This window comes from Falco naumanni, chromosome 1, assembly GCF_017639655.2.
Source record: "Falco naumanni isolate bFalNau1 chromosome 1, bFalNau1.pat, whole genome shotgun sequence".
NCBI classification, from domain to species: Eukaryota; Metazoa; Chordata; class Aves; order Falconiformes; family Falconidae; genus Falco; species Falco naumanni.
The window spans coordinates 79,811,937-79,826,116 of NC_054054.1; the positions used below are offsets into that span (position 1 = coordinate 79,811,937).

Consider the following 14,180-nt stretch of genomic DNA (forward strand, 5'->3'; position numbering starts at 1 on the left):
CGGGGTCCCCCGCCGGCCGCGGCCCCCAGCGACCCGCCCCCCCCCCCCGCGTCCCTCCCCCGTCCCGCCTCCCCGCCGCTCCGCCTCCCCGAGCCAGCAACTTCCCCGTCGCCGGGGCGGGCGCGGAGCCCCCCATCAGCCCGGATGGGAGGAGGAGGAGGAGGAGGCGAGAGGCGGCGCCGACCACGGTGGTGCCCGGGGGGATGCGGCGGAGCGGGCCGGCGGGAGGCGTAGAGCCGGTTCGAGAGGGAGCGCCGAGCCCTTGTCGCCGCCGTTACCGGCGGGGCTCGGCCGCCGCCGCCGCTTTTTGGTCCGGGCGGCGGCGCTGCTGAGCCCGCGGTGCCTCCGCGCCGCCTCCCAGCTCCTCGCCCAGCGCTCCGGCCGCGCAGCCCGCAGCGCCAGGCCGCGGCCGGCCCTCCCCCATCCCCTGCCCGGGCGGCGGCGGAGCCCGGCCGGGCGGCGGGAGGCAGCAGGGGCGCCATGGCGTCCTACGTGGATAACAGCTTCCGCCAGGCGGTGATGAAGAACCCGGCGGAGAGGAGCCCCCAGGTAGGCGGACCCGCACCCGGGGCGGGGGTGGGGGTGGGGGGCACCTCCCCGGGCCCCTCGGGGGGAACCGGGAGCCCAGCGGCCCCGGCGCGGGTTTGCCCCCAGCACCGGGCTCGGGGCGGGCAGGGGCGCGTTGACGCCAGCAACTTTCCTCCTGCTCCCTATTTTTTGTATTTTTTTTTTTTTTTTAATTTTTTGGGGTGGGGGGACATCCTCTGGCTGAGTTTATTTGGAAGGTTGCTTCCGGTAAAGAGGAAAATTCATTTGAGTGTCGTTTTGTGGTGTTTTTTTTTGTTTCTTTTTTTTGTTTGTTTCCTTTTGTATTGTTTTTTTTATTGTTGTTTTTGTTTGTTTTGTTTTGCTTTTTGGCTTTTTTGTGTGCGTGTTTGGCTGCGGTGCCGCAGTACGCGGTGGCCCCGGGTCTCGGTTCCATCCCCACTTTCGCAGCTCCGGCCGGAGCTGGCCGCGCCGTTCCGTACCGCGGGGCCGAGCCCGGCGGCGGTCCCCGGCCAGCCCCGCTCCCGGGCAGGGTGAAGCCGGGCACGGCGGCATCGGGCAGGGCTCCGTGCGGTCCCCGGCCAGCCCCGCTCCCGGGCAGGGTGACGCCGGGCAGGGACCCGCGGGAGCCCCCCTTGCGGGAGGGGCGCGGGTGTCCGAGCCGCTTGTAGGGGTCGTTGCGCTTGGGGGGCTGGGGAGGGTGAAACTGGGGACCGGGGCGCGCACAGACACGTTTTGACTTAACATGACCCGAAAACCAACTACACCGCGTGAGCCCCTGCCGCTCCCGGGGGCTGCTGCAGCGCCCGCCGCTGCCAACTGTCTGAAGGCTAATGAGCTTTGCGCTGATCCCCGCACCAGGCTGCGGTTCAGTAGCTAATGATACGAGGAGTTACTTCGCTTGGAGTTGTAAGGCCATCTGTCCCCTTTTCCAGAGGCTCGCCCTGCGCCCCGAGCCGGGCCCCGCTGGAGGGTTTGGGGAAGGGGTGGCATTGCGAGGGTCTTGGCCGTGGCCGCTTGGCTGGTGGCGTTTCAAACTGGGGGCAACAAGGAAACCTTGACTTTCGGTCGGCACCCATAAGTCATTCCTCCTCCTAGGGATACGTCATTGTGGTAATGTTATTTTTATCCTCGTACTCATGGAATACATGTGAGAAAATAAAAACTCCCATGGAAAAATACACTGACTGCACAGGCATTGTATTTAGTGTGTGTTTTTTTTGCAGATCTTCCTTTTTTTTTTTTTTTTTCTCCTTCTTTTATAAAAAAAAGCTGCCACTGCTGGAACACGTTTTCATGGTGCTAAAGTTGTTTCTCTGTCCTTGTTTGACCTTTCCCAAATGTCTGTTTGCCTTCAGCACTGGACTCAGCCTTTCAGTAGGTTGTGAAAGCTGAAGGAGGCTGAGTGCTCCCGCCCGGGCAGGACACCCTCTGCAAACTTGTGGCGAGGTCCCTCGCCTTGGTAGAGGTGTAAACCCCCAGGCAGGGCAGCCTGCCGGCGGTGTCCCGGCCTCGGGAGATGGGTATCGAAGGATGGTCAGGTGTTTGGGAGGAGCGACACTGGCAGATGCTCAGAAACCAGTTGGTCAAGTAGTGGGGCCACTAGGCTGGGCCTGGGGGACGATGCTTCCCCCGTGATGTGATCTGTGCCCTGCAAACTGTTAAACTTTTTCCTGCCCATGCCAGTTGGCCCTGCTCTCTGGAAGGGATAACAAGGGGGGAGAAATATAAACGACACCAAAAAAAAAAAAAAAGACGACAGAAAGTAAGGAATGACGCAGTGAAGAAATCAGCCCGAATGCAGGGATAAAGCTGGTGTGAAGGGCACAGAGCAGAGAGCTAAATCAGGAACACCAGGGCTGCGTTAATGCTGTAAAACTTCCCGAATCAGCAGACTGGAAGACTGCTGTGGCAATCGCCACAGGAAAAGAAACCCACCCTTGAATCCATGAAGCTGACACTGGCCAAAATAATCCACAAATAAGACCAAATTTGTGGGAAACGTCATGTGTTGTTAGCACTGGAAATACTTGGGAGGGGGGGGTGACCAGGCGTGCCCTCCTGTTGCTGCTGGGGGGAGCAGGGCTTGCAGCAGCAAACTCGCCTGGCAGTTCTGTGAACGGCTCACGTTGAATTGTGTGCCTTAAGGAGCTGGTTCTGTGTCCTGGAAATCCCGTTTTGTTTTACAGCAGCATGGGAATTTGAAAGACATATGCTTATGCAAATCATCTTTCAGTTATTAAGTACAATAAATAAAAAAAGTTTATGTAGAAAGACACAAAGACCTTGTTTTTTCTTCCTTTCTTAAAGTAACTTTTCATGTCTCTTTACCTGTATTTTCCTTTCCTTGCTATGCTGTCTTGTAAAGGGTAGTTACTTAATTTTGGTTTTTGAGAAGCCATGAGGTATCTTTAAAGTTGAAAGAGGGTTGGGAAGAGAAAATATATTTATCATATTCATGTCAGTGCAGGAAATAACACGAGAAGTGTGTTAGCAGCATATACGCTGCTTTCTTGTGTTAACAAACCCACTGGGGCTCAGCTTCTCCTAGGTCACGACGAGGTAAACGTGCCTTTGACATTGCTGTTCACCCTGAATTGTCGTGGTACAAATTTGGCAAAATTACCTTACTGCAGGCTTGGAGGAGAGCCGTGACGGTAGGCTGGCCAGCTTGTGTTGGTACGTACAGCTCTGGGAACTGCTGGATCTGATACGCGTTGTCGGAGAAGGCAAACTTAACTTTGCCTGAACATCTGTAGCACAACAGTGTCTTGGTAATTTTGGACTGGACTGATTTCTTTTTTTTTTTTTTTTTAAGTAAACAATATATTCTGCATTTGCTTTGGAAAATTCTTAGCTTCTTATCTCTTCCATGTATCCTCGCTTACAGAGTTTTTCTGAATTTTGTCAATTATGACTCAACGCTCCATTGACTGAAGAAGCTCAAAAAAAAGAGAAAAAAAATGTACATGGCCTATACTTTTAACATGCCTGTTGTGTAACAGAGCTCTCCTCTTTAATTGCTTTATTAAACTATTCATTTTCTCTTTGAAGACGTGAACTAGGAAGTTAATTTAACTACTTTGGGGAATCTAACTTCTAAATGTTCATAAATTACAAATGGTTTTATGCCCTTAAGCTGTGAGTAACAGCAATCTGCTTTTTTTTTTTTTTTTTTTTTTTTCCCCCTCCAAGTGTCGTCTTATACGAACTGTTCTACCTTTAAGTCTTCTCAAAACAAATTCATATTGGTGTCATAGGCCACCTTAGAAAGCTTTCAGTTCTGTACTGGTGTAGCTTCATCTGAAAAAATAAGGCTGCTTTTGTTTTCAAACAAGAGAAACCCAGCCCTAATCTCTCCCTTTATCCCAACAACTCATTTGCATGGCATGGTATGTGAATTACTAGTTACCTCAGAAACTCTGCATACTAGTTCACTGTTTTCATGCCACGTAGTGACGTCTGCAGGAAGAAATTTTTTTTTAATGTATGCCTTACATATGTTAGGTGCCTAAGGTTTTCTTCTGGAAACTGCTGGCATGGTGTGTCAAGGCAAGTCAGTACAGTAGTCACAAACAGCAGAGGGGGAGCAGCGTTGGACCACGGCTCAAGGGGAGCAGGTAGAACTGTGCAGTAGCCCTTAGTCTGATACTAGTGCGTCATTTGATGTCAGAAGACATCTGAACAGGATGCTGTCATTGAGCAGATAGTCCCTTCTCCAGCACTTGAGAGGAACAATGGTTTAATTATAGGATCTACCTATGCTTGTTCCAAATAAACTTTCAGCTTGTTCCCCAGTTGTGTTATTTTTGTACTTGTAACCACTGATAGCATGATTGTGTGCAGTCTTCAGATAAGCCAGAAAAGAACATTTCCTTCTTGTTATAGTAATCTCCTAGCAAATAAATACAAAGCTGTCTAGTTTCATGGGATCAGAGAAAATAAGCGTTTTATGTGTGAGTCTAGCATTAAGAATTACACTTGGTCTTTAAATTCAGGCTTATTGTGTGTCTGTATATCAAATACACCAGAAGACTAAAATTATCTTTCTCAAAAGAGCTTATTTGAGATTTCTTTCGTTTGGAAAACAGAAATAGTTTGGAGCTTGGATTCAGATTTTCTTCACTGTTAGCATGCTGCCATGTTACCATCTTTTTGGTGATAGTATTTGAAGAGGAGGGTACTCGTGTTACCGTGCTGCAAACTGAAGTACAATGCCGACAACTGGTTCTGTTGCTAAATTCCCCTCCTGGTTCTCAGTCACCCTGAAAAGTGAAGGGCTGTGGCAGCTGATGCCTGGTGTTTGGCTGTATCACATTGTTATAACGGTCTTTCCATCGTGCATCTCGGTACTTTGTAATGTGCTTATTCAGGAGTACCTTTAGTTTGCAGGTTTTGACATTCTGGGTTTTTTTTGGGGGGGAGCCCGTTTGGCCAACAAAATGGGATTCCTAATTACACTTCCCATGGTAGCGTTCAGGCTTTCTGCTCTCTGCAGTAACTAATTCTGAAGTGGGGACACGAGCCCCATTACGTTTTGTGTTATCATTGTGAGCATGGTTAGTAACGCAGCTTAATGAAAAAAGGCTGTTGCACGTTCTTGGTCCAGGAACTTTTCTCTCGTATGGCAGCTGGCTTGAAGTAGAGTTGCTGTCATGAAGTCAGATGTAAGGGTAGTTATTCCAAGCAAAAAAAGCCCTCCAGATGCTGCAGGGTTTTGAAAACTTACTCAAAATGGTTAACGTCCCCAGAACGTGTCTGATGAACTGTAAGTGAAGTGGTGTCTCTTGGGCTTTAACTGGGGGAGGTGGGTACATATGAAACAGGAGTAGTTATAATAGACGTGTATGTATGTATATACCTTTGGCCATGGAGGTTTTTCTTGCTGTGTTTCAGCATCGAACTGGGAGCATAAAAAACGAAAGCAGCTATTTGGAAAAAGTGACTCCTTTACCTTATGAAGCAAGCGATGTATTTGTTTAGTACAGAAATAATATTAGAGAATGTATTTTTGAGGTAAATAGGCTTTTTTTTCCCCCTCTGTCAATGTTTTCTCTTGAGCTGGTATTACTATGCAGCATAATTTCATGCCCAGCCAAATTAACTGTATGAACGAGTCTTTTTGTGGCTGATAACTAAAACCGAAAACCTTTGTGTAGCTCAGATTTTCTTGCGACCTCTCTAATCTCAGTCTGTCGAAACAGCCCTGGAACGTCTGATTATGAACTTCCACCATCAGTTTCATGTCCTTCCCAAAACTAAGGGCATGTACTGCAACAGGCTGCTCAGCATCCCATTTGTTTTGAAAGAAAATATGTTTATTTCCCAGTGTTCCTGACGGAGGGTGCATTTTCCCGTAGCAGTTTGTATCTTTGTGGCCAAGAGCTTTGAGAATGCCAAGAACATTGACTTTTTAGGGTTTTTTGCCATAGTTGCCACTGTCACAGGGCTAGTACTTGCTGCATTTGTAGGTTTTTGTATCCTGTAGCAACAGGAGTTTGACCAACGCTTGCGGAGACCTTGGTGCGATCAGGAAGCCTTCACCTATAGAGCAGAAATAGCCACTTTGAAGCTTTGTCCTAAGCACTTGTCTGCTTTCTCATTGCAGCAGAAGGTTGCACCTCGCTCAGCTGTACATTTCTGAGCCAGCTGGAAACTGGGTGGTTTGGGAAGTGTCTGTGTATTTCCTACTTGATGAGTTATCTGTTTGGTGGAGTTTGCTTTTGATTTCTGCCCTGCTGGGGCTGCAGGAGCGTTTGCGCTGGGTTCAGGCTGGGGGTGTTCCTGTGAGCTGCGAGCGTGTTTTTGACAGCCTTGTGGCCATGCTCTCCTGCACTTACAAGCTGGGAGCATGACAACGCTGCCTTGCCTTTCCGTGCCAGTCTTGCCGAGGACAGTTACTGAAGTGAGCAGTGCTGGGCCTGAAGCCCAGGGATTTTCTACTCAGCCCAAGCTTTTTTTTTTTTTTGTCTACTTGCCTTTTGACATGCTGTTCAGGTGTAAGAGCCCAAGGGACAGCAGCACCCTCCCACCGCTCCTCGCTCCCCCCGATGAGGCAGGGGAGCCAGCGGCGCCACGGTAGCGGAGGGCTGTGGCAGGGCAGCACTGGTGGCCGTGGCCAGGCTTGCCCTTCTGCCAGAGCCAGTAGGAAGCAAAATAATCTGTTGAACTTCTGGAGACAAAGAAGGCTCGCGGTTTGTTCTTGTCTTGGGCGTAAAAGTGTACGTCAGCAAAAGTAAATGACAACACAAGCCCTTTCCCAAAATAATTTTTTTCTTTAGTAGGAGGATACAGGGTTCTGTGGGTTGTGATGTTATTAATAGAAAACACTTTGTACCTGGAAAAAAAGAAGATTTAAACGTAATCTCTGAAGGTGCTTCATTTATTTTACGTTTGTTACGATAGAGGTTAACTACAGTTTTGCGAAAACAGTTACTGCTTAAAAGTCTACATGCTTCTGTGAATTACAGAGTAGTAGCTACCGATTCGTTCTGGTGAAATACTCCTCGGGTTGTGATAACCTTTTCCCCTAAATCGGAATGCTGCTACTTGTGCTGTTAGCGTGTTTCAAGAATAACCGTATGTATACTGAACAGTCATTGTAAGAACTTTGACTTCCTCATTGAGGGTTTTTTGTACCCTCATGAGAAAATATATTTTGGCTGGTGTTTTGGGAACTTTCCCACAGTGGGAGATCTAATTTTTGCGAGGTATTGTTTGGGAATTCAAAAGGAGCGCTGGCAGAAAGATAGCTCTACAAAGATGCTTTGTGAAGGGCAGCTGAGCCTGCGCGCCTTGTTTGCTGCAGCCAGTGTTGCAGATTTAATTTGCTGGATATATTTTGCATGGAGGGATGTATTTGAATAAGTCTCAAAATGGAAGTGGTGCTCCGCTTCCCTTTTTCTGAAGTTGGTGAAGTTGACCGCTTTTCTTGAAAAGGGAGAGGGAGGAGCCCTACTGCAGTGCTTTTCTTACAGCTTTGTTTTGGAGTTAAAATTAGCTTTTTGTTCTTTCTGGGTGTCTCTGTTATGCCCGTATATCTGTAGATGTATTTCTTTGTGTATCTCTGTCTTGTCTGACCTGAGTAAAAGTGATTTAATATTTCATTTTGAGCTGCTCTAAAGAATTCTGGCCAGCAATAATGAGCAGCATGTAAATCATCACCTAATCAAAATGCTGAAAGAGTAAGATAAGGTTAAAATATTTAAATGTTCTTGAGGGTGGTGGTGGGGGGAGCATGAGATTACTTTCCAGCACTGATAAAAACTGAAGGAATTTTCTTGGTTTTATATGGATAGCAACATCTCCCAATTTTTCTTTTTATTTGTCTGTATTCTGGTAAACACAAGCAACACAATAGAAATGCACCTGGTATCAGTGTAAATTACCTGAGAAAGGGGAATTAAGTTTCATGGAAGACACATTTGTCAGGCATGCCTGTTGTTTATTGTCTTTGCAGGCTGTTTGTTTCTGTTTGCTTGCTTGTTTCCCTGTCTTAAAGTTAAAATAAACTTGATTAATAAAGTCAAAACATTCATTTCTACTCATCTCTGGTTTCCAAAGGGAGGATGGATCCTGTTCCCCATGGGATGATGCTTTAAAATTTTTGAGGGTGGGTTGTTTTTTTTTTTTTTTTCCCCTTTAGTTTCTATTTGCAGTTCTGTATTTTTAAGGGTACTCCTGTCCCCCATCTTTATTTTACTGTAGTGTAGGGAAAAAATATTGGTATTGTCTTTTCAATTTGAAATTAGTCATTCAGACTTCTTGTCCTGCTAAGCAAAAAAATAACCCCAAATTTAGAGGGGTGAGGTAGGATGTGACACAAATGTGGTTTGTAAGCAGTTGGTGGGAAAACAAAGCTGTACCACCAATGCAGTTGGAAGAAGCTTTAGCTTGACACTTAGCTTACTGAAACCAGAGGCTAAATTTTTCGTGGTACATCATATTTTTCTAGCAGCAACGCATGTTTAAGAGCTTTGTTTCCCATGCTGATGTTCTCTGCTGCCTCATTTGTGTGGATCCAACTGTTTGCGAGGCTACAATATAAACAGGATAAGTGATACAATCTTGTTAGCTGAACAAAAGAAAAGTGACTTAATTTTGAGAGGGTGGTGTGTTGATCGTTTTTTCTTTCTCAGATCCAAGTGACTCAGTCTGGTTTACATCATGGCTGCAAATGTCAGTGTTTGGTGCAGTTGAAGGTGTGAAGACTTGTGCTACAGGATTGAGAATAAATGCTTATGTGGTTGTGAATAGGAACCTCTGAAACAGTTGAACCTCCCCCAGAGATTAGATGGTGCTCCATTTTCAAACACTAAGTGTAAAGAGAAAAAAAAAAAAAAAAACCCAAACCAAAAAAAACCAAAGAAAAAACCCCACACCAAAACCCAAACTGGATGGAATATGAGATTATTTATTCTTGATGCATTTCTGAAACTGAGAAATGTTTTTTAACTTGTAAGGCGTATGTGCAAGATGCTTCTTGAGAGAGATGTCTTACAATTTTGTTTGTTCTGAGGATTAAGGTCAAAGGAAACTTTTGTAATAAGTCTCCATCTCTAAGGTTTTTCTCCATTAAAATATAGCAGTAGTAAGAAACGTGGGTAGTAATGCTACCTTTGCATGCACTGAATTGGGTGGATAAGAGATGCTAAGGCCTGATACGCTTTTTTTTTTTTTTTTTTTTTGTATTGCTGATACTGAATCTTGCCTATATTTGTGTTGCTTTGTTGTATGGTAGCTGAAAAATGGATGCTGGTGGGCACTCTTCCTGGGGGAGAACTAAGATGTGAAGTGAAAATTTTATTGATATGCAAGTGACACATGTACACTCTTTCCATTTGGTATCTGAAACCTATTGGGCCATTCCTAAAAAATGTATCCTATAATGTTTTTGTTTTGACTTCAAGATAATTGCTTAATCTTGTCAGGAAGCCGTTCCCTCACAGAACATTTCCCAAAATAGGTAATTTTGCTGAAACCGGTAGTGTGTTGCAGTTGTGTGAATAGCCAGCATTCATTTGAATGACTGCATGGATTTCCACTTTGTCAAAAGGCATGTGGGGACACAACATGGATGCAGTAGAAAATATTCAGATACGTTTTGAACTGAGGGAGACTTGGCTGTGGGGTGTTACAGATGACTTTGTGTGCGTTGCTGGTGTTGCTGTGGGTGTCTGAAGTGCCCTTCCTGGTCTGCGATGGGCAGCAGGCGCGGCTGGGGCACACACCGTGTCCCATCGCTCACGTTGCCCCGTGCGCTGCAGCACGACCAGTTCTTAGAAGTGGCATAGCTCTAGTAATAAAAAAGACACGCTTTTGTTTAAATAGCCACATGAGTATTTTGAAGTCATGGCATTTTACAACGTTTATGTGTGATGGTACTTAGTGTTGAAATAGCTTTGACCTTTCTAAGTTAGCAACTGCACAATTAAAATGTAGTTAAAACATATTAGGTTGTATCACTGAGGAAGAGCAGGCCCCGCAGCAGAGAAGGCTATGTTGTTAAAGTATTGCTGGGTTCTGTGATAGCTGATTAGAAATTGTTATTAAACAGTGAGGGGAAGGGGGCTGACGGTCCTGCTGGGCACCTCTGCCTGTGGAACCGTTCCTTGAGTCTGGAGGCACCGCAGTCTCCAAAGAGATTCAGAAACAAAGAAAAAAGCAGGTGCTGGGTGCTGTTGGTGCAGAATGCATGGCAAAGATGTGTTGTGTGGTTGGGCTCTCTATCCCAGTGGCTAAAGTCATGAGAGGATGCTGAAAGCTCAAGTGGCGTAGTTGATGGTGACACCTTGTGTTTGTTTTTTTTTTGTTTTGTGATTTTTTTTTTTTGTTTTGTTTTGTGATTTGCTGTGGAGGGTGGTTCGTGACTCGAAGCTTCTCTGGCGAAGGCAGTAAGTGGCCCATTGATTGAAATTGCGTTAGTACAGTTAATTTGTAAAATATTAATTTAGCTTGTGAATGAAATATTCATTCATCACAAGACTGAGAATAAATGCCAATCTCAATATCCACATGAACATGGAGAACCACAGTTTGATTGTGTAGGTTCCTTTTTGGTTGTAGTTTCAAAGGAGCAAGTAGCAAATGTATCTTAAGAAAAACAGTAAATGGGGGTATAGTTTATGGAGGATGCTCTGTCTGAATATGAAACAAGAAGTAAGATTTTGTTGTTGGTTAATGATGAGTGCGGGTGAGGTGGTGTCTCTCAATTCTTCTTTATTGATGCAGTCGCTGAGTAGTTTGAATCTGTTCCCTGGTAAGGAGGTAGCGAGCAGATGGTAAATGCTCTCAGCGAGACAGTTTTCACTCTGAATTATGGAAAGGTAGTGGGGAGGGTCTCGGTCTGAGTTGCATTTAGTCTTCTCTGTCGATCTGCAGTACTCGTTTCTAGACGGCGCATTAAATCCGCTGAGGGTCTGCAGCACATTTGTTCCACGAAGCACAAAGCCCAAGCCCCTGCGTGAGCGTCACAGTGGGCTGACCTGAGCCTGAAGTATTTCACAGGCACTGTGGGTATGGAAACACAAGTGGCTCTGCCAGCTACACGCTGACCAGGAACAGGCACTTGCTGGAATGAGGGTAATTGAGTTTCCATCCTTGTCATGGCTTCTCTGTTACCGCTGAAAGCTGCTAATTGGCGCCGATGCCTTGTTTTAATTCATGATGATTTAGTTCGAAAATGCCAACTGCTTGGTCGTAGGCCACTGAACAACTATCAGATGGCAACAGTTCCAGCTCAGCTATTAAAAAAGATTTGAGGTAACAATGCCAAGGGAAGGATGATGGTTGTTGTTATAGATAATTGCCAAGGTGGAGGAGAGGAGTATGTTCCGTCTCTGCCCTATTTTAAGTAGCCATCTATTTTAGTGCTATTAGCTCTTATTTTACCAGACTGACTGTTAATGGATAGCTGGTCTCAGCTACTGCTATATCCTGTTTAAGAAGCTTGTAAGACTTTATTTAAGATGACTTTTAGAGGAATATTGCTTTAGTGGTTGAAAAAACTTTCTAGGCTATTGGGTATTGCTGGAAAATATGATTGTGTATGTGACATGGTGGTGTAGAAATGCTTTGTTAGCTTTGTAAAGGTTCGAAGGGCCTGGAGCAAACAGATTTGAGGTTTGGGGTAGGATACTTCTTTTTCATCCATGTGAGAAGATGGTATGTTTCTGAATGCCCAAATGAATTATTAATCCTTTTTTAATTTCTCCCTTCTCTTGCTCGTTGTTTGCATCTAGCCTTGTGCTATGGTTTAACCTCTGCATTGCTAATTTGATGTCTTGGAAGTTTCTCCTTTTCTAAACTTCCATTGATAGTGCTTTTTTGAATTTTGTGCCTTAAAGTTGTCACTCCAGGTATTTTTCTGAGTGGGAGAACGCTTAGAAGGAAACAGCAGGGTGATTTTGGCTAATACTTTCATTCACATGTGTTAATTTCTGACTGGGAAGTAAACTCCTCTCTAGTTATAAATTGCAATATAGTGTACATTATACAAGTTATTGTCCACTTTTAAAACAAAAAGTACAACTGCCCTCAGTATGTCTTTGTCGGAATTGGCATGTGTAATACTCCTAACTTTACTGGGTTCATAAACTAACATTGCTGTTTAAGGTCTAACGTTCTTATGTGAATGATATTCTATGTGAATTTAAAAGGGAAAATAATGGCACTTTTTTACAGTTCATCTTGGCTTGACGGTAAACGTACACTTAGCCATGACGAAGGTAACATGGTTTATAGTGACACAACCTACATAAATCCACTCGGGTTTGCTGTTGACATTGGCCCACATTCCAGCGTATGAGGTACCTTAGGTTTCTTTTGAACAAAGGAGGTTTGTTTGAAACAGGTGCTCTGATGGTTACCCCGGCCTTTATAAATAGTTTTTAGGTGAAGTATTACTTCTGTTAGCTGTGAGCAACTTCACAAGGCGTCTTGGTTTACTGTGTGAAGTTTTTGTTTAAAAAAAAAAAAAAAGAAAAAGAAAAAAGAAAGCAGCCATCTCTGCTATAGTTTTGTGAAGTTTACTGCCTGGTACGTTGCTGTTTATTTTTAGAGTGTGGTCGTCACCGTTTGTCAGCCAAATATTGGCCTGTCACCTCTGCTGTTAGATAGCTGCTGAAATGCCATTCCCAAGATACTTTTTTTTAAACTACACATGATTAATTAATACCTACCCTGGCAGATCCAGGGTAATCTTAATTTCGGTAGGAAATAATGCAGCTAGAACTTGCCAGCTTTGCAATACCCATAAAGTGGTAGAAAAAAATCAGACACCCAGTAATGAGTATTGTAACCATACCATAATGTGTGAAACTCAATTAACATGCTAGAATGGTTTTGAGAGTTTGTGGTAAGTTGGCTGAGTGTATCGAAGGGTTCGAATGTTATTTATGAACAGCAGTGAAGAATATTTCTAAATCAGTTGTAAAATGAGCCAGGAGATAACGACGAAATAGCAGGGCCAGCTATCTAGGCTGGTAAGACATGGCTTCTTACACACTGTGCGTTGCCTTAGGGAAACAGAATCAGAATTTCTTTCAAGGAAAAAGGAAAGTTTTGCTTTATACAAGTGACATCTGATATCTTACTTATTTCTTTTCCTGTTTCTTCTATTTATAGATGTCTTGAGTTTGGGATTTATCTGAAAGCTAAGGTCAGGAAGTGCCTTCCTCCAAAAATGCTACTTGTTGTGGTTTTCTGGCATGTTCTCTCCCCTCTCCTTCCCAAGAGGAGCTGTACAGAAAGTATTTTTCCACAAGGAAACACAGCTCCTCAGCTATGCAGATTCCACGCTCTGACTGTGGCATATACAGCTTCACCTCCAGAAATGAACCTTTTTTCAATCATCTTTTGGTGTCCACGGCAGTTATATGCCTGTTTGATTAGAATGCAAAAGCCAGCAACCACTTCAGTTTGAGTTATTACTGCTTTGAATAGTCTACGTGTGGACTGGGATGTGGAGGCAGGAACACAGGCTGTATCCTATTTGGTAGGACTTATTTCCCATGTGGATTTTCAGATGACCTTAATGACTGTGTTTGAGACAGGCATACGTATATACGTGGGAGAGATGCTTATCCATTCCCTATGCTTCCACCAACCGTTTAAGGTCACGGCTGACCTTCGGTGTAAGGGCTCGCTCCCACTTTGGAGGTGATGAGAATAACAAGCACACGATCGTGAAATGCATGAAGTTTTTTGTGAGTTCTAGTGTATGGAAGAGGTCCTCCCCAGCTTGCAAACAAAAGGCAATTACTGAAACCAGTCCTCTGAGAGAGTGCGGCGGTTCTGAGGGCAGCAGAAATGTGGGAGTGCAGTGAAGGCTTTTGACTAAGTAACTGGTTTTGTCATAGTCAGGGTTTGGGGCAAGGTCTCAAATCAGGATTGGTTTCTCACAAACAGCCGGGTTAGTCATTAAAGTTTGCACTGTTGTGTACGCAGCAGAGCAGCTGAGCTTGGGTGCTTGTGGTGTGACCACTTACAGCAAGCATGTACCTTAAAGTGCTTTTGATGAATAGCTGTTGCTTTAAGGAATTTAAAATGAAGCTATATTTGAAGATGTGATTAAAATCTTTAACTACGGAAAGGCCCTGCACCCCAGTCTTCTTGTGATGTTCTCTTTTTTAAAA

The 14,180-nt window shown here is 44.7% G+C and overlaps 1 protein-coding gene across 7 annotated transcripts in view; it reads left to right on the plus strand.

The window, feature by feature from the left end:
- Nucleotides 1-123: 123 nt before the first annotated feature.
- RAPGEF2 (Rap guanine nucleotide exchange factor 2) overlaps nucleotides 124-14,180 on the plus strand; it is a 194,891-nt gene continuing 180,834 nt past the window's right edge. For 5 of the 7 annotated variants that reach the window (XM_040601236.1, XM_040601215.1, XM_040601246.1 and 2 more), the window contains exon 1: nucleotides 125-549. In XM_040601236.1, coding sequence (XP_040457170.1) covers nucleotides 481-549 — 69 coding nt within the window. In that variant the 5' untranslated portion in view covers nucleotides 125-480. Of the gene's footprint in view, nucleotides 550-14,180 lie in introns of all 7 variants that reach the window. The other 2 variants (XM_040601264.1, XM_040601257.1) reach the window with 2 other exon arrangements.